Raw genomic sequence first — 26,660 nt, 5'->3', positions numbered from 1 at the left:
TTTGATACAATGTACATCACATCAACAGCATTATACTTATCGACTGTTACCATTTCATTGGCTGGACTGGAGTTGCTGGGTTTACCTGAGCTCCCTTCTTTGAACAAGGTGTAACATTTACAATTCTGTGGAAGGGTCACTGGACCTGAAATGTTAACTCTGATTTCTCTCCACAGATGTTGCCAGATCTGCTGAGCTTTTCCAGCAATTTCTGGTTTAGTTTCTAGCATCCGCAGTTCTTTTGCTTTTTAACATCTGTTCTTGCATATCAACCCTGAGTCTAATAAAGACTGGGAAACTACAGCTGTTGAATTTTAAAATTGGTGGTGCAGATGTTTGTAGTGAAGCCTGGAGTGAGATTTGAACTTAGAACCAGAACTGTGACAAAGTGGAACATTTATTTTTTTGTCTCCTTTTATTTTAAACTTACCCTTCTTAGTGCCCAAGTTACACATTTTTGACAGGAAATAATTTTCTCTGTTTTAACACAGCACATTAGTGAATCATAAGTTAAAGAAATAATTACCAATACAAGTCCTCTAAGTAAGTATTTATCTATTTTTTTCTTTTGTGAAATGGAAATAACCGTTTGATTATAGGCGTCCCTTGTACAGGTTTACTTAGTTTACCTAGTACAAGCACAGAAAATGCTGGAAAAATTCAGCACGTCTCGCAATATCTGTGGAGAGAAAAAGTTAGTTTCCATTCCAGTTTCTTTAGAATTGGTTTACCTGGACCCAACTATCTTAATCATTGTGGAGACTCCACAATCACCTGATGAAGGAGCTAGTGCTTCCAGATAATCTGGTGTTGTGTGATTTTTCACTTTGTCCACTCCAGTCCAACACCAACTTCTCTAATCATGGCTAATTGACAACGCTCTCGCTCATGGGCGGGATCAATTACTGTCAATCACCCCAAGGCTTAACATTGAGTGGCGAGCTGTCACCATCGGAGCAATGAGCTGGCTGAATTCTGTCAATCATTCTATCGTGTTAGTCCTGTGTGGCGTTTCTGTCACCATGGAGACGATGGGCGGGTCGGACGGTGTCAATCACCACAGCGTTTGGCGCTGAATGGGCGAGCTGTCACCATGGAGGCGGTGGATGGGTGCGGCTGCTGCCAGTCACCCTATGGATGAGCCCTGAGAGGACGAGCTGTCACCATGGGAACGGTGGGCGGGGGCAAACACTGGCCGTCACTCCAACGGTTGTGTGGAGAGAACTCTGGACGGTTTGGTTGAAGATGGTTCCTTCAGCAACGGGCTAAGTGCGGTGCGAAGGAGTCCACTGTCCCGGAGCAATGGAGCCATTGCCTGCCAGCTTTTATGGGAAGTTCGACGAGAAAAATCCCGTTGTAGCTTCACTTGAACAAAAGCTGAATCACTTTATGAAAGATATGGAGAGAGTGACCTCCTACCGCTCATACACAAGAGGGTAAGGCCTGGAAACACACCTCTCGTGTTTTACAGAGCTGACTCTTTCCCCTCCCTGTCCCCATTTACCCCCTCCACTCTTCCTCTCCCTACCTCCCCTTCCCTACCTCCTTTCCCCGTTTTCTCCTCCCCCCTCCCCCCCCTTGCCATCTTGTCAGGCCATGTTTCAGTAAAGAAATCAAGGGATTTGGGAAAAGATACAAAAGTGGAGGTGAATATTATCTTATTGGTCATGGTTACAAGGACATCAAAACTGGGAACTTAACATTGAGAAATATTTAACCTTTCAGAAAGATGGCAGGTGTAGGTGGGGTAGCATTGTTAATAAGAGGTGAAATGAGGACAGTTGTGAGAGATGATCGAGGCTCTGATGATATGGAGTCCACTTGGGTGGAGGTTAAAAAAAGACAATGTAGAGAAGACACTGGTATTACAGACCCCTCCACAGAAGTCATGTTCAGGAGAGGCTTTATGTCAAATAGGAGCATGTTTTTATTAAAAGACCAAAAATTATGGGTGACTTTAATTTTCAAGTTGATTGGATTAATCCAATTGGAAGGGGTAGCTGCAGCAACAAATTCATGGAGTGCATTTGGGAGAGTTTCCTTGATCAGTTTGCCATGCAGGCAACAAGGGGACAGGCTATCTTAGATCTGTTAATGAAGCAGTTTTAATCAATGACCCCAGAGTAAAAGTTTCCCGAGTGATCAGAGCACGATAGAATTTAATATTGAGTTTGAGAGTGGGAAACGTGGGTCAGAAACAATTGTGTTTAACTCAGATAAGCAGGATTGATATTAAGCAAGCAATGGCAGACATTTAAAAGAGTAATTCAGCAAAAATATATTCAGTTAAGGAGGAAACATTCTGAGAGGGATGAACCAACTATGACTAACCAAGAAGTTAAGGAGAATATTAACTTGAGAGAGCAAGCATATAAGGAGACAAAAGTCAGCTTCAAAGACTAGGATAAGTTGATAATGCAGCAAAAGCAGACTAGAGAGTGAGAAATTACAAGGGTGAACTAGTGAGGATAATAAAAACTGACAAGAGCTTCTTTAAATATATAAAAAGGAAGAGGAAGGTCAAAGTGAACATAGGCCCCTTGAGAAATGAATTGGGGTGGTAATGATTATGGGGAACAAGGAAAAGGCAGAAGAATTACGTGAGTATTTTGAAGATTCTTTATAGTGGAAGATACTTTTGAGCATCCCATTACTACTTTTGAATACGGGGGAGGAGGTAAGTGCCATCACCATCATTAGAGAAGGAGTATTAGACAAACTAATGGGGCTAAAGGCAGATAAGTCTCCTGGCCCTGATGGCTTGCATCCTATGATGGTAAAAGAGGTAGCTATGAAAATGGCGGATGCATTGGTTGTAACTTTACAAACATCTTTAGATTCTGGAAAATTAAAAAGGTTTGGAAAACTACTGATAAGACTATTCAAAAAAGAGAGATAAAATTTGGGTAACTATAGACCAATTAGCACAATATCTATTGCTAGAAAAGTATGAGAATCATTTAGTGTGGAAGTATTATAATCTAATCAGCAGAGTCAGCATGATTTCATAAAAAGGAAATTGTATCTTTTTATTAGAGATTTTTAAGCAAGTCATAACTGGAGTTGATAGAGAAGAATCAGTACAGATCTTGTATTTGGATTTCCAAAAGGTGTTCAACAAGGTACCTCACAAAAGGTTGTCATAAGAGACCACAGTGTTAGAGGTTATGAAAAGTGAATTTGTTAGAACATAGAACTTTACAGCACAGTACACGCCCTTCGCCCTTCGATGTTGCGCCTCCCTGTGAAACTAATCTGAAGCTCACCTAACATACACTCTTTCATTCTCATCCATATGCCTATCCAATGACCATTTAAATGCTTCTAAAGTTGGCGGGTCTCCAACTGTTGCAGGCAGTGCGTTCCACACCCCCACTACTCTCTGAGTAACGAAACTGCCTCTGACATCTATCCTTTATCTTTCACCCCTCAATTTGAAGCTATGCCTCCTCGTGCTTTCCATCACCATCCTAGGAAAAAGGCTTACTGTCCACCTGATCTAACCCTCTGATTATCTTTTAAATGTCTCAATTAAGTTGCTCCTCAACCTTCTTCTCTCTCATGAAAACAGCTTCAAGTCCCTCAAACTTTCCTTGTAAGACCTTCCCTCCATACCAGGCAACATCCTAGTAAATCTACTCTGAACTCTTTCCAAAGCTTCCACATCCTTCCTATAATGCGGTGACCAGAACTGCACACAATGGTCCAAATGCGGCTAAACCAGAGTTTTGTATAGCTGCAGCATGACCTCATGGATCTGAAACTCAATCTCTCTACTAATAAATGCTAACACATCATATGCCTTCTTAACAACCCCATCAACCTGGGTGGCAACTGTGAAGGATCTATGCACATGGATCTCTCTGCTTATCTACACTACCAAGAATCTTACATTCGCCCAGTACTCTGCATTCCTGCTACTGCTTCCAAAGTGAATCATCTCAAACTTTTCCGCATTAAACTACATTTGCCACCTCTCAACCCAGCTCTGCAGCTTATCTAAGTGCCTCTGTAACTTACAACACCCTTTGGCACTATCTACAACTGTACTGACCTTAGTGTGGTCTGCAAATTTACTAACCCATCCTTCTGTGCCCTCATCCAAGTCGTTTATAAAAATGACAAACAGTAGTGGACCCAAAACAGATCCTTGCAGTACACCTCTCGTAACTGATGAACATTTCCCATGAACCATCACCCTCTGTCTTCTTTCAGCTCGCCAATTTCTGATCCAAATCACTAAATCGCCTTCAATTCCCTGCCTCTGTATTTTGTGCAGTAGTCTACCATGGGGAACCTTATCAAATGTCTTGCTGAAATCCATATGCACCACATCAACGGCTTTACCCTCCTCTACCTGTTTGGTCACTTTCTCAAAGAACTCAATAAGATTTGTGAGGCACGACCTACCCTTCACAAAACCATGTTGATTACCCTGAATCAAATTATTCCTATCGAGATGATTATAAATCCTATCTCTTTTATAACCTTTTCCAACACTTTACCCACAACTGAAGTAAGGCTGACGGGTCTATAATTACCAGGGTTGTCTCTACTCCTCTTCTTAAACAAGGGAACAACATTTGCTAACCTCCAGTCTTCTGGCACTATTCCTGTAGACAATGATGACATAAGATCAAAACCAAAGGCTCGGCAATCTCCTTCCTGGCTTCCCAAAGACTCCTAGGATAAATCCCATCCGGTGCAGGGGATTTATCTATTTTCACACTTTCCAGAATTTCTAACACCACCTCCTTGTGAACATCAATTCCATCTAGTCTAGTAGCCTGTTTTGCAGTATTCACCTTGACAACATCATCGTGTTTTCCAATATGAATACTGATGAAAAATATTCATTTAGCTCTTCCCCTATCTTCTCTGACTCCACTTGAAACTTCCTGCTACGGTCCTTGACTGGCTCTAACCTTACTCTAGTCATCCTTTTATCCCTTATACCTGTATGTCTATAGAAAGCTTTAGGATTTTCCCTGATCCTATCCGCCAACAGCTTCTCATGTCCCCGCCTCACTCATCTTAGCTCTCTCTTTAGGTCTTTCCTGGCTACCTTATAATTCTCAATTGCCCAAACTGAGCCTTTACATCTCGTCCTAACATAAGCCGCCTTCTTCCTCTTGACAAGAGATTCAACCTCCTTAGTAAACCACGGCTCCTGTGCTTGACAACTTTCTCCATGTCTGACAGGTACAGACTGATCAAGGACACGCAGTAGCTGTTCCTTGATTAAACTCCACATTTCTATTGTGCCCATGCCTTGCAGTTTCCTTCCCCATCCTATGCATCCTAAATTTGTCTAATCACATCACATTGTAATTGCCTTTCCCCCAGCTCTAGCGCTTGCCCTCCGGTGTATACCTATTCCTTTCCATTGCTAAAGTAAACATAACTGAATTGTGGTCACTATCACCAAAGTGCTCACCTATCTCCAAATCTAACACCTGATCGGGTTCATTACCCAATACCAAATCTAATGGGCCTCTCCCCTTGTTGACCTGTCCACATACTGTGTCAGAAAACCCCTCCTGCACAAAATGGATAAATGCTTAATGAGCAAGAGCCCACAAATGCGGATAAGGGTTCTTTTTCAGGGTGACAATCTGTCACAAGCGGGGTTTCACAGTGATCAGTGGTGGGACAGCAGGTGTTTGTAATATACATTAATACTTGCAGAAAAGTAAAAATCACACAACACCAGGTTATAGTCCAACAAGTTTATTTGGAAGCATAAGTTTTTGGAGTGCTGCTCCTTCATCAGGTGGTTGTGAAGTATGACACAGAATTTAGAGCAGAAGTTTCCAGTGTGATGCAATTGAAATGATATATTGAAAAATACCTGGATTGTTTGTTAAGTCTCTCATCTTTTAGAATGACCATGTTGGTTTTAGTTCTTTCATATGTAAATTCCAGAACTTTCTTAAAGTTACATTCTCAAGTGAATTTAGCAATAGATGCCATGTCAGCTCAAATAATGCATTGAAGGTGTGAGGCTAAAGTCTGTCTGTCTGTGTCCCAATGTTCAGACTGATTCCATTTCTAAAAAAAGGATTTACAGAATCTTACATGGATTCATGCAGTTTTTGAGCAAAATAAAATGTAATTCTGTAAGTACAAATTCACCCCACAAACCTATATGTGTGTCCGTCCATGTGAATGTATGTGTACACATAGAGGATTGTGAATGTCTGTGAGACAGTGTGTGTATGTGTGTAAAGGGGTATAAGTCTGTGAGAGGGTGCGTGTGTGTGAGATGTATATGCGAGCGTATGAGAGAGAGCTTGTGTATGAAAGAGGGTCTGCATGAGAATGGGTCTGTCGGTGTGTGTGTGTATATATATATACGCGTGCACGTGTGCTTGTCTGCGTGTGTGAGAGTGCTGTGTTGTGCAGTGTTGCTCAAAAACTGCATGAATTCATGAAAGATTGTGTAAAATCCCTTTTTTTTGAAACAGCATCAGTGTGAACATTGGGACATAGACAGACAGACTTTAGCCTCACACCTTCAATGCATTATCTGAGCTGACATGGCACCTATTCTTAAAGTTCATTTGAGAATGTAATTTTTAAAAAAAATAGTTCTGCATATGAAAGAATAGTTTGCATATGAAAGAACTGAAACCAGCATGGTCATTCTGAAAGGTAAGAGACTTAACAAACAATCCAGGTATTTTTCAATATATAATTTCAGTTGCAGCACACTGTAAACTTTTGCAATAAATTCTGTGTCTATGATCTTATACTCCACAACCACCTGATTGAGGAGCAGTGCTCCAAAAACTAGTGCTTCTAAGTAACCCTGTTGGACTACAACCAGGTATTGTGATTTTTAACCTTATACACCCCAGTTCCACACTGGCACCTCCAAATCACACTTGCAGAAAGTAAACAAACATACTGTAGGCAAATTTGCAGGTGATACAAATAGGTGGAAAGGCAGGTTGTGAGAAGGATATAGACAGTTTTTAGAGAGATATTGATAGGGTAAGTAAGTGAGCAAAAAAGTTAGCAAATGGAGTATCGTGTAGGAAAATGTAAAATTGTTCACTTCGAACGATAGAACAGGATATTATTTAAATAGGAGAAAACAGCAGAAAGTGGCAACATAAAGGGACTTGGGGGTATTATTCAAAAAACACAGGAAGTTACTTCACAGGTGCAGCAGGTAATCAGGAAGGTTAAAGGAGTGTTCACCCTTATTTCAAGGGGGTTGGATTACAAGAATTGGGAGGTCTTATTGTAACTGAAAAAGGAGCTGGTAAGACCACATCTGGAGTACTGTGAGCAGTTTTGGTCCCCTCATTTAAGAAAAAGTTTTATTTCATTGAGAAGGTTCACCAGGATGACCTCTGGTACGGAGGGATGGTCTCACCAAGAACAAAGAACAAAGAAAATTTACAGCCCAGGAACAGGCCCCTCAGGCCTCCAAGCCTGAGCCGATCCAAACAGACTGTCTAAACCTGTCGCCCAATTCCTAAGCATCTGTATCCCTTTGCTCCCCACCTACTCATGTATCTGTCCAGACACATCTTAAATGAATCTACCGTGCCTGCCACTACCACCTCTGCTGGCAATGTGTTCCAGACACCCACCACCCTCTGCGTAAAGTACTTGCCGCGTGTATCCCCCTTAAACTTTTCAACTCTCACCTTGAAAACGTGACCTCTCGTTATTGGATCCTTCACCGTGGGACAAAGCTTATTGCTATCAACCCTGTCTGTACCCTTCATGATTTTGAGAACTCAATCAAGACCCCCTCAATCTCCTTTTCTCAAATGAAAACAAACCTAACCTACTCAATCTCTCTTCATAGCAAGCACCTTCCATACCAGGCAACCTCCTCGTAAGCCTTCTCTGCGCCTTCTCTGCACCCTCTCCAAAGCGTCCACATCCTTTTGGTAATGTGGTGACCAGAACTGTACACACTATTCTAAATGCGGCCGAACCAATGTCTTGTACAATTTTAACATGACCTGCCAGCTCTTATACTCAATACCCCGTCCAATGAAGGCAAGCATACCATATGCCTTCTTGACCACTCTATCCACCTGTGCAACAACCTTCAGGGTACAATGGACCTGCACTCCCACATCTCTCTGCTCATCAACTTTACCCAAGGCCCTTCCATTCACTGTAAAATTCGCTCTCGAATTAGACTTGCCAAAAATGCATCACCTCACATTTGTCTGGATTGAACTCCATCTGCCACTTCTCCACACAACTCGCCAGTCTATCTATATTCTCCTGTATTCTTTGACAGTCCCTTATACTTTCTGCTACTCCACCAATCTTCGTGTCATCTGCAAAGTTGCTAATCATACCAACAGTGCCCTCTTCCAGATCATTTATGTATTTCACAAACATCAGTGGCCCCAGCACTGATCCCTGTGGAACATCACCGGTCACCTTTCTGCATTTTGAGAAACTCCCTTCAACTACTAGTCTCTGTCTCCTGTTGCTCAACCAGTTCCTTATCCACCTAGCTAGAACACCCTACACACCATGTGACTTCACTTTCTCTATTGGTTTACCATGGGAAACCTTCTTAAACACCTTACTAAAGTCCATGTATATGACATCAACAGTCCTTTCTTCATCTGTCAACTTGGTCACTTCCTCAAAGAACTCTATTAAGTTGGTAGGGCACAATCTCCCCTGCACAAAACCACGTTGCCTGTCACTGATAAGCCCATTCTTTTCTAAATATAAATAGATCCTATACCTCAGTACCTTCTCCAGCAACTTTCCCAGCACTGACGTCAGCACTGGTCCATAGCAACCTGGAATATCTGTACTACCCTTCTTGTCCAGGGGTACAACATGAGCAACCTCCCGGTCCTCCGACATTCCATGTGTGTTTAAGGATGTCACAAAGATATCTGTCAGGGCCCCAGCTATTTCCTCTCTCGCATCCCTCAGCAACCTGGGATAGATCCCATCCCGTCTTGGGGATTTGTCCATCTGAAGAACCTCTAGCATACCCAACACATCTTCCCTAATTATGTCAACGTGATCCAGACTAATCAAACTTCTATCTCTAATCTCAACATTCATCATGTTCCTCTCCTCCGTGAACATGCTAAGTAATCATTCAGAATCTCACCCATTCTCTCCGGTTTGACACACAGCCTTCCTTCATTATCCTTTAGTGGCCAATCCTTTCTTTAGTTACCCGCTTGCTTCTTATAAAATGCTTTGGGATTCTCCTTCATTCTGCTCGCTAAAGCTATTTCATGACCACTTTTAGCCCACTTGATTCCTGATTTAAGACTGGTCCTCCTCTTCCGATATTCCTCCAGTGCCTACTCTGTTCTTAGCTGCCTCGACCTTATATGCACTTCCCTTTTCCTCTTGGCTAGTTTGTACGATTTCTCCTGTCATCCACGGTTCATGAATCTTGCATTTCCTTACCTTTGCCTTCAATGGGACATGCCTATCATGCATTATCTTTAACATATCTTTGAAAGCCTCCCACATATCAAATGTGGACTTCCCTTCAAATAGTTGTGTCTGATCCACATTTTCCAACCCTGCCTAGTTTTGATATAATTGGCCTTGGCCCAGTTTAATACTCTTCCCTTAGGACCACTCTCATCTTTGTCTACAAATATTCTAAAACTTACAAAATTGTGGTCACGGTTCCCAAAGAAATCCCCCACCACAACTTCTACCACCTGGCCTGGCTCATTCCCCAATACCAGGTCCAATATGACCCCTTCCCTCGTCGGACTATTGACATACTGCTCTAGAAAACTCTCCTGGACCCTTCTTACAAATTCTACTCCATCCAGACCTCTGACGCTAAGTGTATCCAGTCAATGTTGGGAAAATTAAAATCTCCCATCACCACTACCCTATTGCCTCTACATCTTTCCATAACCTGTTTACCTATTTGTAGAAACCTTACGCTCACTGTTGGGAGGCCTGTAATACAGCCAACAACGTAACTGCACCCTTCTTATTTTTCAGCTCCACCATAATGCCTCATTACTCAAGCTCTCCATAGTGTCCTCCTTTAGCACAGCTGTGATATCATCCCTGACCACAATGCAACTCCACCCCCTCTTTCACTTCCCTCCCTGCCCTGTCTGAAGCGTCTATATTCTGGAACATTTAGTTGCCAATCATGCCCTTCCTTCAATCAAGTCTCTGTGATTGCAATAACGTTATGCTCCCAGGCATCAATCCAAGCCCTAAGTTCATCTGCCTTACACACTATACTCCTTGCAGTAAAGTGGATGCACTTCAGGCCACCAGTTATTTTGTGTTCATCTGCTCTCTGACTACTCTTCCCCTCATTAATGCTATCTTCATGATTCTTACAGTCTCCAGTTTCTACCCTGCTGTCTACTAGTCTTCTCCTCTGGTTCCCAGCCCCCTGCCACATTAGTTTAAAACCTCCCCAACAGCAGTAGCAAAAACTCTCCCCAGGACATTGGTTCCAGTCCGGTTCAGATGTAGACCGTCTATTTTGTACTCGTCCCACCTTCTCTAGAACTGGTCCCAATGTCCTACAAATCTGAACCCTTCCCTCCTACACCATTCCTCAAGCCACGTGTTCATCCTGTCTATTTTTTCAGTTCTATGCTGGCTAGCTCGTGGCACAGGCAATAATCCCAAGATTACTACGTTTGAGGTCCTCCTCTTTAACTTTTCTCCTTGCTCCCTGAATTCTTCTTTCAGGACCTCATCTCGTTTTTTACTTATATCATTTGTGCCTATGTGCACCAAGACAACTGGCTGTTCACCCTTCCCTTTCAGAATGGTCTGCAGCCGATCAGTGACATCCCTGACTCGAGCACTTGGGAGGCAACATATCATCTGAGAGTCCTGTTTTCGGCCACAGAACCACCTATCTACTCCCTTCACAATAGAATCCCCTATGACTATGGCCCTACAAGTCTTTTTCCTACCCTTCTGAATAGCAGTGCCCGCCACAGTGCCATGATCTTGGCAACTGCTGCCCTCCCCTGGTGAGCCATCTCCCCCAACAGTATCCAAAACGGTATACCTGTTTTGGAGGGAGATGACCGCAGGGGACATCTGCACTGCCTTCCTACTCTTTTACTGGCTCTTGGTCACCTATTCACTGTCTCCCTCAGCAAGTCTAACCTGCGGTGTGACCAGTTCACTAAACGTGCTATCCACGACCTCCTCAGCATTGCGGATGCTCCAGAGCCGTCGTGTGGTCAAACAAGAGCTGCAGCTGGATACACTTCTTGCAAGTGTAAGAGTCAGGAATGTCAGCTACGTCACAGAACGCCCACATCACGCAAGAGGTACATGCCACGGGTCAAACCAAACAATGCACTTAAATATAGGAAAATAAAAGAACAAAAAATAAATAAAAGCCTGACCTTAGAGTCTTTTTTTCTGGTTAGAGGAGGAGGGGCGGGAGGGAGATTCTACATGTGTAGTATCTCAGGTTTAGCTGCTGCCCAAATATATACTAAGTCCTTACCTTCCCTGCACCCTCGTGGTCTCCACGTCACCTCCACTGTGTTTCCCGCTGATCCTGGACAGGAAAAAGGCTGTGGGCTTTGAAGGTAAGAATATAAACAGTTTCCTTACCTTCCTGGCACCCGTGTGGTTTCCACATCACCTCTGCTGTGTCTCCCGCTGCTCCTGGACAGGAAAAAGGAATCTTCTGAGCAAAGATTAAACAGTTTGGTACTCGACTAGGCAAATACTGAGAGGCTGTTTCCCCTCATGAGACAGTCTTGGACCTGAGGGCACAGTCTCAGAATTAATGGACAGCAATCGAAGATTGAGATGAAGAGGAATTTCATAGTGGATCTAACTTGGCTTCCCTGAGAATCCTGGACCATATTTGCGATTTGATTTGCTCTGTAGAGTGTTCAAAGTCAATTTGTCTGCTACCCATATTTACCTCATTAATTCTCAGTGGATGTTAAAATATAAGTTATAAGGAAAGCTCCAAGGTCAAGTCCCCTCTGTTATGGAAGTGTGTCTTAACATGTTCAAACAGGTTTATACAAAACATATATTTTGCATGCTTGTAGTAGACTGTATTACTGCTCTAAATTTGCTTTCCGTTAGAGTCATACAGCACGGAAACAAACCCTTCAGTTCAACTCGTCCATGCCGAACAAGATATCTAAAATTAGTCTCATCCCATTTGCCAGTACTGGGCAAAGTACTCTGAACATTTACTATTAACATACCTATCCAGATGCCTTTTAAATGTTGTAATTGTACCAGCCTCCACCACTTCCTCTGGCAGCTCATTCCATATATGTACCACCCTCTGTGTGAAAAGGTTGCCCCTTGGGTCCTTTTTTAAATCTTTCCCATCTCATGCTAAACCTATGTCCTCCAGTTCTGAACATACCTACCCCAGGGAAAAGACCTTGTTTATTTACCCTATCCATGCCCCTCATGATTTTATAAACCTCTGTAAGATCACTTCTCAGCCTGTGATGCTTCAGGGAAAACATCCCCATCCTATTCAGCCTCTTCCTAGAGCTTAAACTCTCTGACCTTGGCAACATCCTTGTTAATCTTTTCTGAACCCTTTCAAGTTTCACAACATTCTTCCTATAAGAGGGGGACCAGCATTGGTTCAACCACTTTTGAAATACTGTGTGCAATATCTTGTACAGCCGCAACATGATCTCCCAACTCCTAACTCAATTGTCTGACCAATAAAAGAAAGCATACGAAATACCTTCTTCACTATCCTATCTACCTGCGACTCCACTTTCAAGGAACTATGACCCTGCACTCCAAGGTCTCTTTGTTCAGCAACACTTCCAGGACCTTACCATTAAGTCCTGCCCTGATTTGCCTTTCCAAAATGCAGCACCTCACATTTATCTAAATTAAACTCCATCTGCCACTCCTTGGCCTATTGGCCCACCTGATCAAGATCTTGTTGTACTCTGAGCTAACCTTCCTCGCTGTCCACTCCACACCAATTTTGATGTCATTACTAACTATACCTCATGTGATGTGGAGGTGGCAGTGTTAGACAGGGGTGGACAAAGTTTAAAAATCACACAACACCAGATTATAGTCCAATAGATTTATTTGAAAGTATGAGCTTTCTGAGTGCTGCTCATTTGTCAGGTAGCTAATGGTGCATAGATCATAGGACTCAGAATTTGTAGTAAAAGATCAAAGTATCATATAACTGAGACAATGTATTTAGTAAACCTAGTTTGCAGTTAAGTGTTTAATCACTTAGAATGGGGTGTAGATTTCGATTGATAAATATGTAAATCCCAGCACTTCTTTCAAGTCACAGTCCGGAGATAACTTAAGGTTTCATAAAAAAACCAACGTGACATCAGACAATGCAATAAAGGTCTGAGGTTAGAGTCTGTCTGTACTCCAACCTTGAACCAGACTGGTCCTATTTTCAAAATAGTAATTTATAAAATATCACATGGACTGCCTACATCCTGCAAGGTGGACTTTGGGATATGCAACAATGTAGAATTGTCGAACAGAAACTGATAGCCAAGTTCAGTACCAATGAGGATGGCCTCAACCGGGATCTTGAGTTCACGTCACACAACAGGTGATCCCATTACACTATACACTCTCTCACACATACATGCACACTCACACACTCTTACACACTATCACACTCACTCATACAGACCCTCTCAGACACACTCACTTGCGCTCACCCTCTCACAGGCAAAAATCCGTCATACTTGCACACACTCTATCAAGCACGCGTGCACACATTCTCTCTCCCTCACATTCACACATGCCACCCATATAAGTCTGTGGATGAATTTGCATTTATGTTTAAAAAGCACACAATGTGTAGGCAGTCAGTCCATGTGACATTTTATAAATTCCTACTTTGGAAATAGAACCAGTCTGATTCAAGGTTGGGCCACAGACAGACAGTCTCTACCTCAGACCTTTAATGGATTGTCTGAGCTGAGATGACACCTTGTTTTTTTCATAAAACCTTAAGTTATCTCAGGACTGTGACTGACTTGAAATAAGTTCTGGGATTTGCATATTAATCTTTCGAAGCCTGCATCCCCATTCTTAGTGAGTATACACTGAACAGCAATCTAAATTTGTTCAATACTTCGCATCGGTTGTCTGACACTTTGATCTTGCACTATAAATCCTGTGTCCTATGATCCTGCCCCACCAGCTACCTGACGAAGGAGCAGAGGTCCGAAAGCTTGTAGTTCCATGTAAACCTGTTGGACTCTAACCTGGTGTTGTGTGATTTTTAATTTAAAAAATAATTTGGATGTGAAGATAGGAGATATAAAGATAAAAATAATTTACAGTAGTCTAAGCAACTGACTTCTTCTCCAGCTGCTGGTAAACAGGTCTTCTATTTCTAGTATTTAAAATATCTTTTAAAATTTAAAATATTATTTAAAATATCTTTGGGGAGCTGACGAGAAGTAAATTGACAATCTCTCAACCTCATCACATCAAAGCACGATTCGGTGAAGGGTCAATCATCAAAATTAAATTTATGTGCCCTTGTTAGATTATCTCCTACTCCCTAAACTGATTTTGTCAGATACTTGGTCTTGAGTCTCAGTGTGTGACCCCACAGTGTATCAACTTGGGTTTTAAATGTGTGAATTCATGCAATATTTTTAATGGTCATTGCACAATATTATTGATCGTTATCAATGAGTTAAGATATCTGTTTGCCCCACCCCTGGTATAGGAGATGCCTTATTTGCATTCCTCTATTTCTATTCAAGAGCCAGTGAATTATTTTGCATTTGGAATGAGTATGAAAAACTGTTGCCAGTTCATTATTACCAAGAAAAATTATTGAAGATTGGAACTTTTTTACTACAACTGAAGGTACTTCATAATAAATTAATGTTTTGATAGAACCAGCACTAAGTTTTTGGAATAAAATATTAACGTTGAAATTAATATGTGTACACGGTGTTAAATTAATATTTGTTTATTGCTGTGGTTCTGTTCGCCGAGCTGGAAGTTTTTGTTGCAAACGTTTCGTCCCCTGTCTAGGTGACATCCTCAGTGCTTGGGAGCCTCCTGTGAAGCGCTGCTGTGGTGTTTCCTCCGGCATTTATAGTGGCCTGTCCCTGCCGCTTCCGGTTGTCAGTTTCAGCTGTCCGCTGTAGTGGCCGGTATATTGGGTCCAGGTCGATGTGTTTGTTGATTGGAGTTTGTGGATGAGTGCCATGCTTCTAGGAATTCCCTGGCTGTTCTTTGTTTGGTTTGCCCTATAATGGTAGTGTTGTCCCAGTTGAATTCATGTTGCTTGACGTCTGTGTGTACATGGCACTCATCCACAAACTCCATCAACAAACACATCGACCTGGACCCAATATACCGGCCACTACAGCAGACAGCTGAAACTGACAACCGGAAGCGGCAGGGACAGGCCACTATAAATGCTGGAGGAAACACCACAGCAGCGCTTCACAGGAGGCTCCCAAGCACTGAGGATGTCACCTAGACAGGGGACGAAACGTTTGCAACAAAAACTTCCAGCTCGGCGAACAGAACCACAGCAACGAGCACCCGAGCTATAAATCTTCTCACAAACTTTGAATATTTATTTATATTGGATCATTTGTATGTCAGCTTGGCTCCATCCTGCTCACTATGTCAGGAACTTCTGGGTAAAAATCCAGTTCAGATATGACATTTAATTGATCTGGCATCTCTGCTCATGTGGATATAATAGATTTAGTGGCATTGTGTCAAGAAGGATTAATGAGCTCACCTGATCTAGCCAACATTCTTCCATTCATACTATCAACAACTGATAAATTAGTCATTCATGTCAAATTGTTGTTTTGCATTCCTAACAATGTTACCCCACTCATACTGGATTAGTTAGCATTGTCAGTTCAATTTACTTGAAAATCTCAAACTGTTTTTTTAATAGACAAACTAACTTCCAGTTATGTGGCAATTATTGAACACAATATAGCATGCTGTTTTCTGGGCTCAATGGTTCTGGTGATGTGTGTCATCTGGCCGTTGGCTTACTCCACTCTTAAAGCAGCACAGCTCTTAAAGTGATACACACTTCATCTTTATCAAAGATAAAATTTTATGAACTAAGAGTGAAAAAGCATTGAATGGATAGTTGCAAAGGATATTTTATGCAGAAACAGGATTTGAGCAATTTAGGCATCTGTACAGTATCTTGGTGGTTTAGCAATTCCTCTGGACCTTGGGAAGGTATAACCTTCTGGAGATTTAAACTTCAAATCGATTGTTCTTAATCTGTTGGTGTGCTGGTCTCTTGTGAGTTGTGTTGGTTGTTTTCATGATGGTCTTTTGTATCTCCATTATTCAGGTGTATCTTTGTTTTTATTTGATGAATAGTTAGAATACTTTACACTTTCCTGAATTGGCTTATATATTGCTTGATTAGGTGTTGGGAGTTTGTAGTTTGACCTCTCCTATGCACTGAATAAGTCATGAACCTGCATATTGTTATGAAGTTAAAGTCGTTTACTGTACTTTTGAGAGACCGAATGCTGTTCTGAACTGTGAGTTGACAAGCACCTGTGATGACTAACTAGCACTTTCAGAGTGGACTGGAAAATTGAAAATATGTAATATTTGGCTGTGAAATGGATTCCTGAAGTGGTTGCTGTTTTGACAACAATTCGAATTTGACCAATCACTTAAAATTATGTCCCAGAATGTTAAAACCCAATCGAGTTTGAATTTATTGTTTTTGCCAGATTTATTTGGATGATCCAACGACTTTTCTCAGATTCATTTTCCTGTATTTTTGCCCATAACCCTTGAGGGGTGACCTAATAGAAGTTAGTATAATTGTGATAGAGTGATAAGTATAAGGCTTTTTCCCCCAGAGTGGAGGGGGCACATGTTCAAGGTGCAGTGTGGGGGTGTTATTTTTTTTAAAGAGATGTGAGGCAAGTTTTTCTCAAGGTGGTGAGTGTCTAGAATGCGCTGCCGGAAGAAGTGGTAGAAGCAGACACAATAGCAGCATTCACACAGCACCTGGACAAATACGTGAGTAGGACAGGAATAGAGGGATACAGATCCTGTAAATGAAGACTGTTTTGATTTATTATGGAAGGCCACAATGTGTCGGCACAGGCTTGGGGGGCTAAAGGGCCTGTTCCTGAGCTGTAGTATTCTTTGTGATCATGCTTAATTCCTCTCCTGGATTCTTCTGAAGAATTATTATACTGGACTTAAAATGTTAATTCTGGTTCTCTCTCCATTGATGTTGCCAGACCGACTATTTCCCCAGCAATCTTTAGTTTTTATTTCTCTTTCTATTTGGCTGGCTCCCAACCTGTGAGCTATAAATTGTTAAGTCCTTGCAATATCAAACTTCCAGTTCTGACCCTCGCCTAGACTGCCATGCTATCCACTTTACAAAGTTAGCGAGTTTTGAGAAGATTTGTAGCTTAGGTTGAGATTCTGGATGTAAGTTTGCTCACTGAGCTAGAAGGTTCATTTTCAGATGTTTCATCACCATACTAGATAACATCAATGAGCCCCTGGCGAAACACTGGTGGCATGGCCCACTTTTTATTTGGTTAGTTTTCCTTGGGTTGGTGATGTTATTTCCTGTGGTGATGTCATTTCCTTTTTTTTCTTAAGGGTTGGTAAATGAGATCCAAGTCAATGTGTTTGTTGATAGTGTTCCGGTTGGAGTGCCATGCTTCTCGGAATTCTCGCGCATGTCTCTTTGCAAAGTGACATTCAAATTTCGTTAGGTTTAAATCCTGGCCATCATCGTGGTTTACTGTTTTGAAATAGCATTGTGTTTATATTGTTCACTTAAAGCTTATACATTGAGCAACGCCAGAGATGGGGTTGTAAGAAGTATTGGGAAAATGCATGCTGTAACTGTTAATAAAGGAGTCTGTTTTTGTGGCTCATACACTTATCTTCTGATCTTTTGATGACTATACTCTTATCCCCAAGAAACCCACACCATATAAGAATCTCTCAGCCATAGTGATTGACATGGAAATGAATTCTTTTCACACTAAGTAAAATATGTTTCTTATAAACATTTTGACATACATGTGTTAGTAATGTGGTATTTGAATAAGTGTCGGTATTCAATTTCAGTTCTATAAATTGGCTTCGTGGCAATGTTTTGGACGATGTCTTCAACAGTTTGGTTCTTTCAGGATTGATGACATTACAGATGTAAATACATTTAAGACCACCTTTTTACCAAGTCCATTTGAAATCGGTAGTGCCAGCTTAACGGTATGTACAGATATATATCTACCATAAGTTGAAGTACCAAAATGTAGTTCTTTAATGCTTGTTATTACTGAATGCCTAAATCATTTGTGTTTTTAAACTTTGTTTCTATATTTCCTGCAGTTTTTCTTATTACAGTTAGACCTAAACGGGTAGTTTTTAACAATCCTCAAGCGCTCACTGTTTTTCTTTAAGCTGGGACTGCTGAGACACTTAAGGGTGCTTAATCAATGCATTGCTTTGTGTGTTTCCGAATCACTTGAACACTGTATCCTGTGGGATATTATAAACTAAAGATAATCAAAGTTTAGAAGCATTGCAATTATGTTTGTTTTTCTAAACTTAAGTGAACTGTCCACAAGTGTTTTAAATCTGGTTTTTCTATTTTCGTATCCAAGCAATATGGAAACATTGAGTACTGTTGGTTCTGATATAGTCCAATAGAACTGTTATTGTGCAATCTTGCATTAAGAAAATTGCACAGTAGCCGCGCCATTTAAAGTAATGGGGCCAGAACAACATTATAGCCAATACAGGTAAGGAAATCATGTTCTACAAATAACAATCTAAATTCTTCAATCGCATTAAAGCCAATTCACATTGAAAAAACATGCGTAATAACAGAACCGACTGTATCACAATGGCCTAGTTTTCCTTCAAAAATCCATTTAAACACAGGAATAGACGTAGGCCATTCAGCCCTTGAAGACTGTTCTGATGTTCTATGATCATGGCTGACTTGTGGCTTAACTCGATACATTTACCGATATCCCTTATTACCGTTGCTTTACGAAGATTTATTTGTAACAGTTTTAACAGTAATAACTTAATCTGGCATCCATTGCCATTTTGAGTCATAGAGATGTACAACACGGAAATTGGATCCTTTGGTCCAGGCCGACCAGATATCTTAACCTCATGTAGTCCCAATTGTCAGCACTTGGCCCATATCCCTCTAAACCCTTCCATACACGTAGCTGTGTGTGAAAAAGTTGCCTTTTGGGTCCCTTTTAAATTTTTTCCCTCACCCTAAACCTATGCCCTCTAGTTTTGGACTTCCCTACCTCAGGGAAAAGATCTTGTCTATTTGCCCTATCCATGCTCCTCACACTCCAGAGAAAACAGCCTCTCCCTGTAGCTCAATTCCTCCAACCCTGGCAACATCCTATATATATCATTTCTGAACCCTTTCAAGTTTCACAACATCCTCCCAATAGGAGGAAGACCAAAATTTCACAAATATTCCAAAAGTGGCCTAACCAATGTCCTGTACAGCTGTAACATGACCTCCCAACTCCTATGCTTAATTCTGTGTCCAGTAAAGGAAAACATAGCAAATGTTCCTTCACTATCCTATATATCTGCGACTCCATTTTCAAGGAACTGTGAACCTGCAATCAAAAATCTCTTTGTTCAGCAACACTCCCTAGGACCTTACCATTAAGTGTATAAGTCCTGCTCTGATTTGCCTTTCCGAAGTGCAGCACCTCACATTTATTTAAATTCCACTCCTCAGCCCATTGGCCCATCTGATCAAGATCCTGTTGTACTCTGAGGTAACCTTCTTTGCTGACTGCCACACCTCCAATTTTGGTGTCATCTGCAAACTTACTAACTATACTTCCTGTGTTCACATCCAAATCATTTATATAAATGACTAAACACAGTGGACCCAGCACCGATTCTTGTGGCACCCCACTGATCACAGACCTCCATCTGAAAAGCAATCCTGCACCACCACCCTCTGTCTTCTACCTTTGAGCCAGTTCTGTATCCAAATGGCTAGTTCTCCTTGTATTCCATGAGATCTAACCTTGCTAACCAGTGCCTCATGACAAACTTTGTCGAACGCCTTACTGAAGTCCATATAGGTCATGTCCACTGCTCTATCATCATCAGTTCTCTTTGTTACTTCTTCAAATAACTCAATCAAGTTTGTGAGACATGACTAATCAGTCCTTGCCTTTCCAAATACATGCAAATCCTGTCCCTCAGGATTCCCTCCAACAATTTGCCCACCAGTTATGTCAGGCTCACTGGTCTATAGTTCCCTGACCACCATTCTTAAGAAGTGGCACCACGTTAGCCAACCTCCAGTCTTCCGCAACTTCACCTGTGACTATCGATGATACAAATATCTCAGCAAGGGGCCCAGAAATCAATCCCCTAGCTTCCCACAGAGTTCTAGGATAGACCTGATCAGGCCCTGGAATTCCATCTCAAATAGTATTGTGGATCTATCAAGAAATGTCTGAAAGCACTGAATACTGCAAAGAAGTGGAACTTGGAAACACTCCAGAAATAGTACTGATGATTTATACTTCTGAAGTAGCCACATCTTTAGTCAAGCTGTTCCAGTCACCTGTAACAATATCTACTTGACTATGTAGAAAATCGTCCATGTCTATTTTGTATGGTCAGAGTACTGAGTACAGGAGTTGGGAGGTCATGTTGCGGCTGTACAGGACATTGGTTAGTTCACTTTTGAAATATTGTGTGCAATTCTGGTCTCCTTCCTATCGGAAAGATGTTGTGAAACTTGAAAGGGTTCAGAAAGAATTTACAAGGCTGTTGCCAGGGTTGGAGGATTTGTGGTATAGGTAGAGGTTGAACAGCCTCGGGCTGTTTTCCCTGGAGGGTTGGAGGCTGAGGGGTGACCTTATAGTGGTTTATAAAATCATGAGGGGCATGGATAGGATAAATAAACAAAGTCTCTTCCCTAGGGTGAGGGAGTCCAGAACTAGAGGGCATAATTTTAGGGTGAGAGGGGAAAGATATAAAAGAGACCTAAGGGGCAACATTTTCACACAGAGGGTGGTACGTGTATGGAATGAGCTGCCAGAGGAAGTGGTGGAGGCTAGTACAATTGCAACATTTAAAAGGCATCTGAATCTGAGTAAGAAGGGTTTGAGAGATGTGGGCCTGGTGCTGGCATGTGGGACTAGATTGGGTTGGGATATTTGGTCGGCATGGATGAGTTGGACCAAAGGGTCTGTTTCTGTACTGTACATCTCAATGACTCTATGACTAATCCAACTTGGCCAAATGCTGACCTATCAGACTACTTTGAATCACCAGCAAAGTGATGGGAGGTGTTGTTGACAATGCTGTGAAGGGACACTTAATCAACAATAACCTGGTCATTGCTGCTCAGTTTGGGTTCTGCCAAGATCACTCTGGTCCTTAACAAATTATAACATTGATTCAAATGTGGAAAAATGAGCAGAACTCGAGAAGAGAAATGAGGATGGCTGCACTTGACTGAGTGTGGCATCGAGGAGGCCTAGCAAAACTGGAGTGAATGGGATTCAAGGGGAAAACACTGTGCTGCAAAGAGTCATTCTTCGGACTAAAAGAAGTTCAGTCATCTCAGATTTGGATCATCAGTACTCAAATTCCTCCGGGTAGTGCTCCATGCCCAACCATCTTCAGTTTCTTCATCAGTGATCACCTCACTGATGTAAAGGAGAGTTTTCTTGCAATGGCTGATTTGTCAGCTCAAACATTTTTTTCCTATCTCCCTGAGTACATGACCCCAGTACCAAATAGCAAGCTGTTGTTTCCAGGATTGTCAGTGACTTGTCCTACCACCTTCCCTAATTGGACAAACAGGACTGCCCTGGAGGACCTACTGTTTCAGCCTATTCCTGTCCCAGATAACTTATTTCTTCTTGTTTAGACTCAACATTTTCTTTGACTTCATTTTTTTGATTCTTTTGATGCTATGTATCAGTTCCACAATTTCCAATTTCCTGGCCTAAGCCACATTCTCTTCACTATGCAGTCCTCCTATGTGTAATCTAGATGGGCTTTGTTCAGGCCTCTTTTCAAGGGAGAAGCAAAGAGTATTCAGATCACCTTGAAGGGGTATCGATGTAAGACCATAAGAAATAGCAACAGGATGTGGCTGTTTGGCCCCTTGAGCCTGCTTAGCCATTCAAGAGGACTGTGGCTGATCCAGTACTCCTCATCCACTTTCCTCCCCTTTCTCCATAATCTTTGATACCCTGATGAGGAACTTCTCTACCTCAACCTTAAACGTACACAAGGACTCTGCCTCCATAGCTATCTGTGGGAAAGCGTTCCAAAGACATTATTTTCCTCATCAAAGACTCTTCCCTACCATTGCTGATAGGGCCCTGAACTGTGTTTCGTCCATTTCCCTTCTGCCTCACTCCTTCCCAGAACCACAGTAGGGTTACTCTTGTCCTCTTTCTTTCCACCCACCAGTCGCTGCATCGAAAGGATCATCGTCCACCATATCCGGCACCTCTAGCAGATGCCACCAACAAGCACATCTTTTCTCTCCTCCACAGATGGAATTCTACAGGTACCATTCACTTCATCACAACCTGGTTCACTCGATCTCTCCTCATGCTTCCTCAACCACATCCCCATCCTGCATAGGACTTTCCCATTCAATCACAGAATTTGTAACATCTGCACTTTTCTCTCTTCCCTTCCCTGCTTTCAAGACCCCCAAACATATTTTACAGATGAAGCAGCAGTTTATTTCTGTCTTCTTTCAATCTCGTCTCTTGTGGGTGAGAACAAGTATAGACTATGTGACTGCTTTGTGGAACACCATTACTCTATTGATAAGAATAACTCAAACTTTTCAGGTTGCTTGTCATTTCTCCTGCTCCTATTGTTAATATTAGTGTCTTATGCCTGCTGCAGTGTTCCAGTAAAGCTGAACTCAAGCTGAGGAATAACCCCTCATTTTCTGCTTAATTGGTGGAAAGTGAATCCACGTTACAGCCTTCAGGATTCAATGTTGAGTTCAGCACCTTGAGCGTAATTACCTCCATCGTCCATTTTGATTACTCACCACTTTTTTTTTTAACCACATTCATTGCATTCGCATACATGCACAGTAGTCCTAATTTAGACTAGTATTACTTTGTTCCATGCTCTCAGCCTATCTACGAACTTAGTACTTCATCTGTCTTCATTGCCACCTAATTGGGATTATTTTGTTTTTTATTTCAAGAATATGCAATTTTCCTGCACAGATATTAGCCCCAGTCCTCCTAAGATATTCCTGTGTTCCCATGCTTGATGCTGACTGCTTGTTGAAAACATGTAATCAGGCTGCACAAAAGTTGCATGCTGGTTTCATGAGCATGAGTAAATTGAGCATCACTTTACAACTGTTTTGTTTTCAGTTGTTAACGAATTTTACTCCCCTCTCTCCTCATTGAATAGTGGCAATAAATATTTTGAACCATCAGTGGATAAGCAGAATTGAATAACTAAATCAGCTGATTACAAATCATGTTTGTATAAGCTCTTATGACAACCTATGTTAAAATTGGGCTTGTTAATTGTTGAAACATTTTTAAGATTTTTAAGTGCATGCATTAAGCAGCATTTCAAGATGGATTATTTTTTCAAATTATTCAGCAACAGAAGGAGAATGAAAGTTGAATTAAACTTTCATTGATATGAATTATTCTATTATTGTTTACCTTTTTTCAGAAATTAGTTATGTCGTATTGTCCCATATAAAGTTGTAGAGATCTAAGGAAAATAGTTCTTTGGCCCATTGCATTGGCGCAAGTCAAACACAGCTACCTGACTATTCCCTATTTGCCACCCTGTAGCTTCATGCATTGCAAATGAACTGCATCTGCAGTTACTACATGGTGAAAGAAGCTGATTCAAGACTGCTGAAAATGGATTCACAAAGGAAGTGCACAAGCATTCTTAAGTTCCTTCGACTTATTATGCAAGTGGCCCTACCTAAAGAACAGCTTTGCTGGCTTATTTACAATGGTATTGTATTATCTTCTATATTAGATTTATCTCATTTAAACAAATGTATTAACTGGATGAGAAATTATTTTTTCCTGTTGCAGTGTTCAAATACCACAGTTCTCAGTCAGGATTTAGTTTTTTCTTTGTCTCGTGTTTTAGCTGAATTATCTAAAGGTTACTTTTCAGAGCTTTTGGGCTGATGGGGAGTCTTATCCATGAGCTATACATATTTGGACATTGTAGGAACACTCGCCTTTCTGTGGCACACAGTTTAGAACCAAGGCCTTTTCATGGCAGCATATAATCAATAATAATACTCAATACTATAAGAATAAAAATATTCATTAGTATTTTCTTTGAACAGAATTATTGACTTATAGTCAGCATATTTATTGTTTTGGGCTGGATGATGATTCTGATTCAAGCAGAAGGGGAGAAGTGAGAAAATAAATAGAAAGGGCAAAGTGTTTGATAAAAGATTAATAAACCTGCTAAGTCAATTATAAACAGAAGAATTGCAGAGCTTCTCAAGATAAATATAGTTAATAATCACACAACAGATCCAACAGATTATTTTAGAAGCACTAGATTTCGGAGAATAAGATCATAAGACACAGAATTTATAGTAAAAGATTACAGAGTCATGCACTAAAATGATATATTGAACAGACCCGGATTGTTGTTAAGTCTTTCATCTTTTAGAATGGTTTCCAGGTTTTGGTTCATTAATATGTAAATTCTGAAACTTATTTCAAGTCACCTTCTCAAGATAACTTAAAGTTTTATAACAAAAGGTGACATCTCAGTTCAGACAATGCATTAAAGATGTGAGGTAGAGTCTATATCTCAATCTTGAGTCAGACTGGTTATATTTTCAAAGTGAAATGTACAAAATATTACATGTATGACTGCCTGCAGATTATGCATTTTTTGGGCAAAGTAGAATGTATCTGCGGGGGGTGGGGGGAGAGAGAGAGAGAGAGAGAGAGAGAGAGAGAAGGTGAGAGAGAACGTGTTTGTGTGTGAGAAAGCTTTGTAAAGTGCGTGTGGGTGTACGTGTGTCGAGAGTGTGGTGCTGGAAAAGTACAGCTGGACAGGCAGGAGCATCGATGTTTCAGGCTTAAGCCCTTCATCAGGAATGAAGCTTGTGAGTCGGGGCTGAGAGATAAATGGGAGGGGGTGGGGTTGGGGGGAGGTAGGTGGGAAAGCAATAGGTGAATGAAGGTGAGGGAGAAGGTGATAGGTCAGAGGGGGCAGTGCCGAGTTGGATGCTTAGGACTGGGATAATGTAGGGAGAGGGAAATGAGGAAGCTATTGAAATTCACATTTATCCAGTCTGGTTGCAGGGTTCCAGGGCGGAATTTGAGGTGTGCCTCCTCCAGGTGTCGGGTGGTAACGGTTTGGTGGTGGAGGAGGCCCAGGACCTACATGTCCTTGAAGGAGTGGGAGGGGGAGTTGAAGTGTTCAGCCACAGGGCGTTGGGGTTGGTGGGTGCGGATGTCCACAATGTGGAGGAGACCACATCAGGTGCAAATGATGCAGTAGATGACATTGGTAGAGGTACAGGTGAATTTCTAGTGGATGTGGAAGGATCCCTTGGGGCCTTGGAGGGAGGTGAGGGGAGTGGTGTGGGTGCAAGCTTTGCACTTCCTGCGGTGGCAGGGAAAGGTGCCAGGAGTGGGGTGAGGGCTGATTTGGGGTGGGGACCTGATGAGAGAGTTGCAGAGGGAATGGTCTTTTTGGAACGCTGATAGGGGTGGGGAAGGAAATATATCTCTGGTGGTGGATTCCGTTTGTAGGTGGAAGAGGATAATGCTTTATATGTGGAGGTTGGTGGGGTGGAAAGTGAGGACTGGGAGATTCTGTCCTTGTTGTGTTGGGAGAGGTGATGTTCAAGGGCGGTGGTGCGTGAAGTGGAGGAGATGCATTGGATGGTATCGTCAACTATGTGGGAAGGGAAGTTGTGATTGTGGAAGACTTCCGCCACCTCTGAGAGGGTCTGTGTGTGTGTGTGTGTGAGTGAGTGAGAGAGAACAGTGCAGTGAGGTTACCTGTAGTGTGACATGAACCCAAGGTCCTCGTTCAGGCCATCCTCATGGGTACCGAACTTGGCTATCAGCCTCTGCTCGGCCACTTTGCATTTTTGCCTATCCAGAAGTCCACCTTGGAGTATGGTCACCTGAAGATACGGGATCAGATGTCCCTGACCGCTGAAGTGTTCCCTGACTGGCAGGGAACATCCTTGTCTAGTGGTGGTTGCACGGTGTCCATTCATCTGTTGTCGTAGCATCTGCTTGGTCTTGCCAATGTATCATGCCTCAATGCATCTTTGCCTGCAGCATACAAGATAGGCAATGTTGGCAGAATCATATGAGTATTTGCCACGTACACCCTGGGTGGTGTCCTCACGTGTAATAGTAGTATCCATGTTGACACTCTGATATATCTTGCAGTGGTTGAACTGACCGGGTTATACAGTGTTGTCCTGAAGGTGAGGCGGTTTGCTGCGAACAATTGTCTGTTTAAGGTTTGGCGGTTGATTAAAGGTGAGAAGTGGAGGTGCAGGGAAGGTCTTGGCGAGATGCACATCCTCATTGATAATGTGTTGTCGGTTGTGAAGAGCATGGTGTAATCTTTCAGCTTCTGGGACATACTGGACAATGCAGGCTTATATTCCATCA

General features: G+C 41.9%; 1 protein-coding gene across 1 annotated transcript in view; it reads left to right on the top strand.

The window, feature by feature from the left end:
• The first annotated feature begins 1,247 nt into the window (after positions 1-1,247).
• Positions 1,248-26,660, top strand: part of cfap54 (cilia and flagella associated protein 54) — a 296,945-nt gene continuing 271,532 nt past the window's right edge. The window contains exons 1-4 of the mRNA XM_043713181.1: positions 1,248-1,436; positions 14,730-14,835; positions 18,079-18,222; positions 23,826-23,997. Of these exons, the coding sequence (XP_043569116.1) occupies positions 1,303-1,436; positions 14,730-14,835; positions 18,079-18,222; positions 23,826-23,997 (556 nt within the window). The 5' untranslated portion in view covers positions 1,248-1,302. The remainder of the gene's footprint in view (positions 1,437-14,729; positions 14,836-18,078; positions 18,223-23,825; positions 23,998-26,660) is intronic.

The sequence above is a fragment of the Chiloscyllium plagiosum genome, chromosome 23 (genome assembly GCF_004010195.1).
Source record: "Chiloscyllium plagiosum isolate BGI_BamShark_2017 chromosome 23, ASM401019v2, whole genome shotgun sequence".
NCBI classification, from domain to species: domain Eukaryota; kingdom Metazoa; phylum Chordata; class Chondrichthyes; order Orectolobiformes; family Hemiscylliidae; genus Chiloscyllium; species Chiloscyllium plagiosum.
Note: the sequence above shows the minus strand (reverse complement) of the source record. Positions and strands in the feature narration are given on the sequence as shown.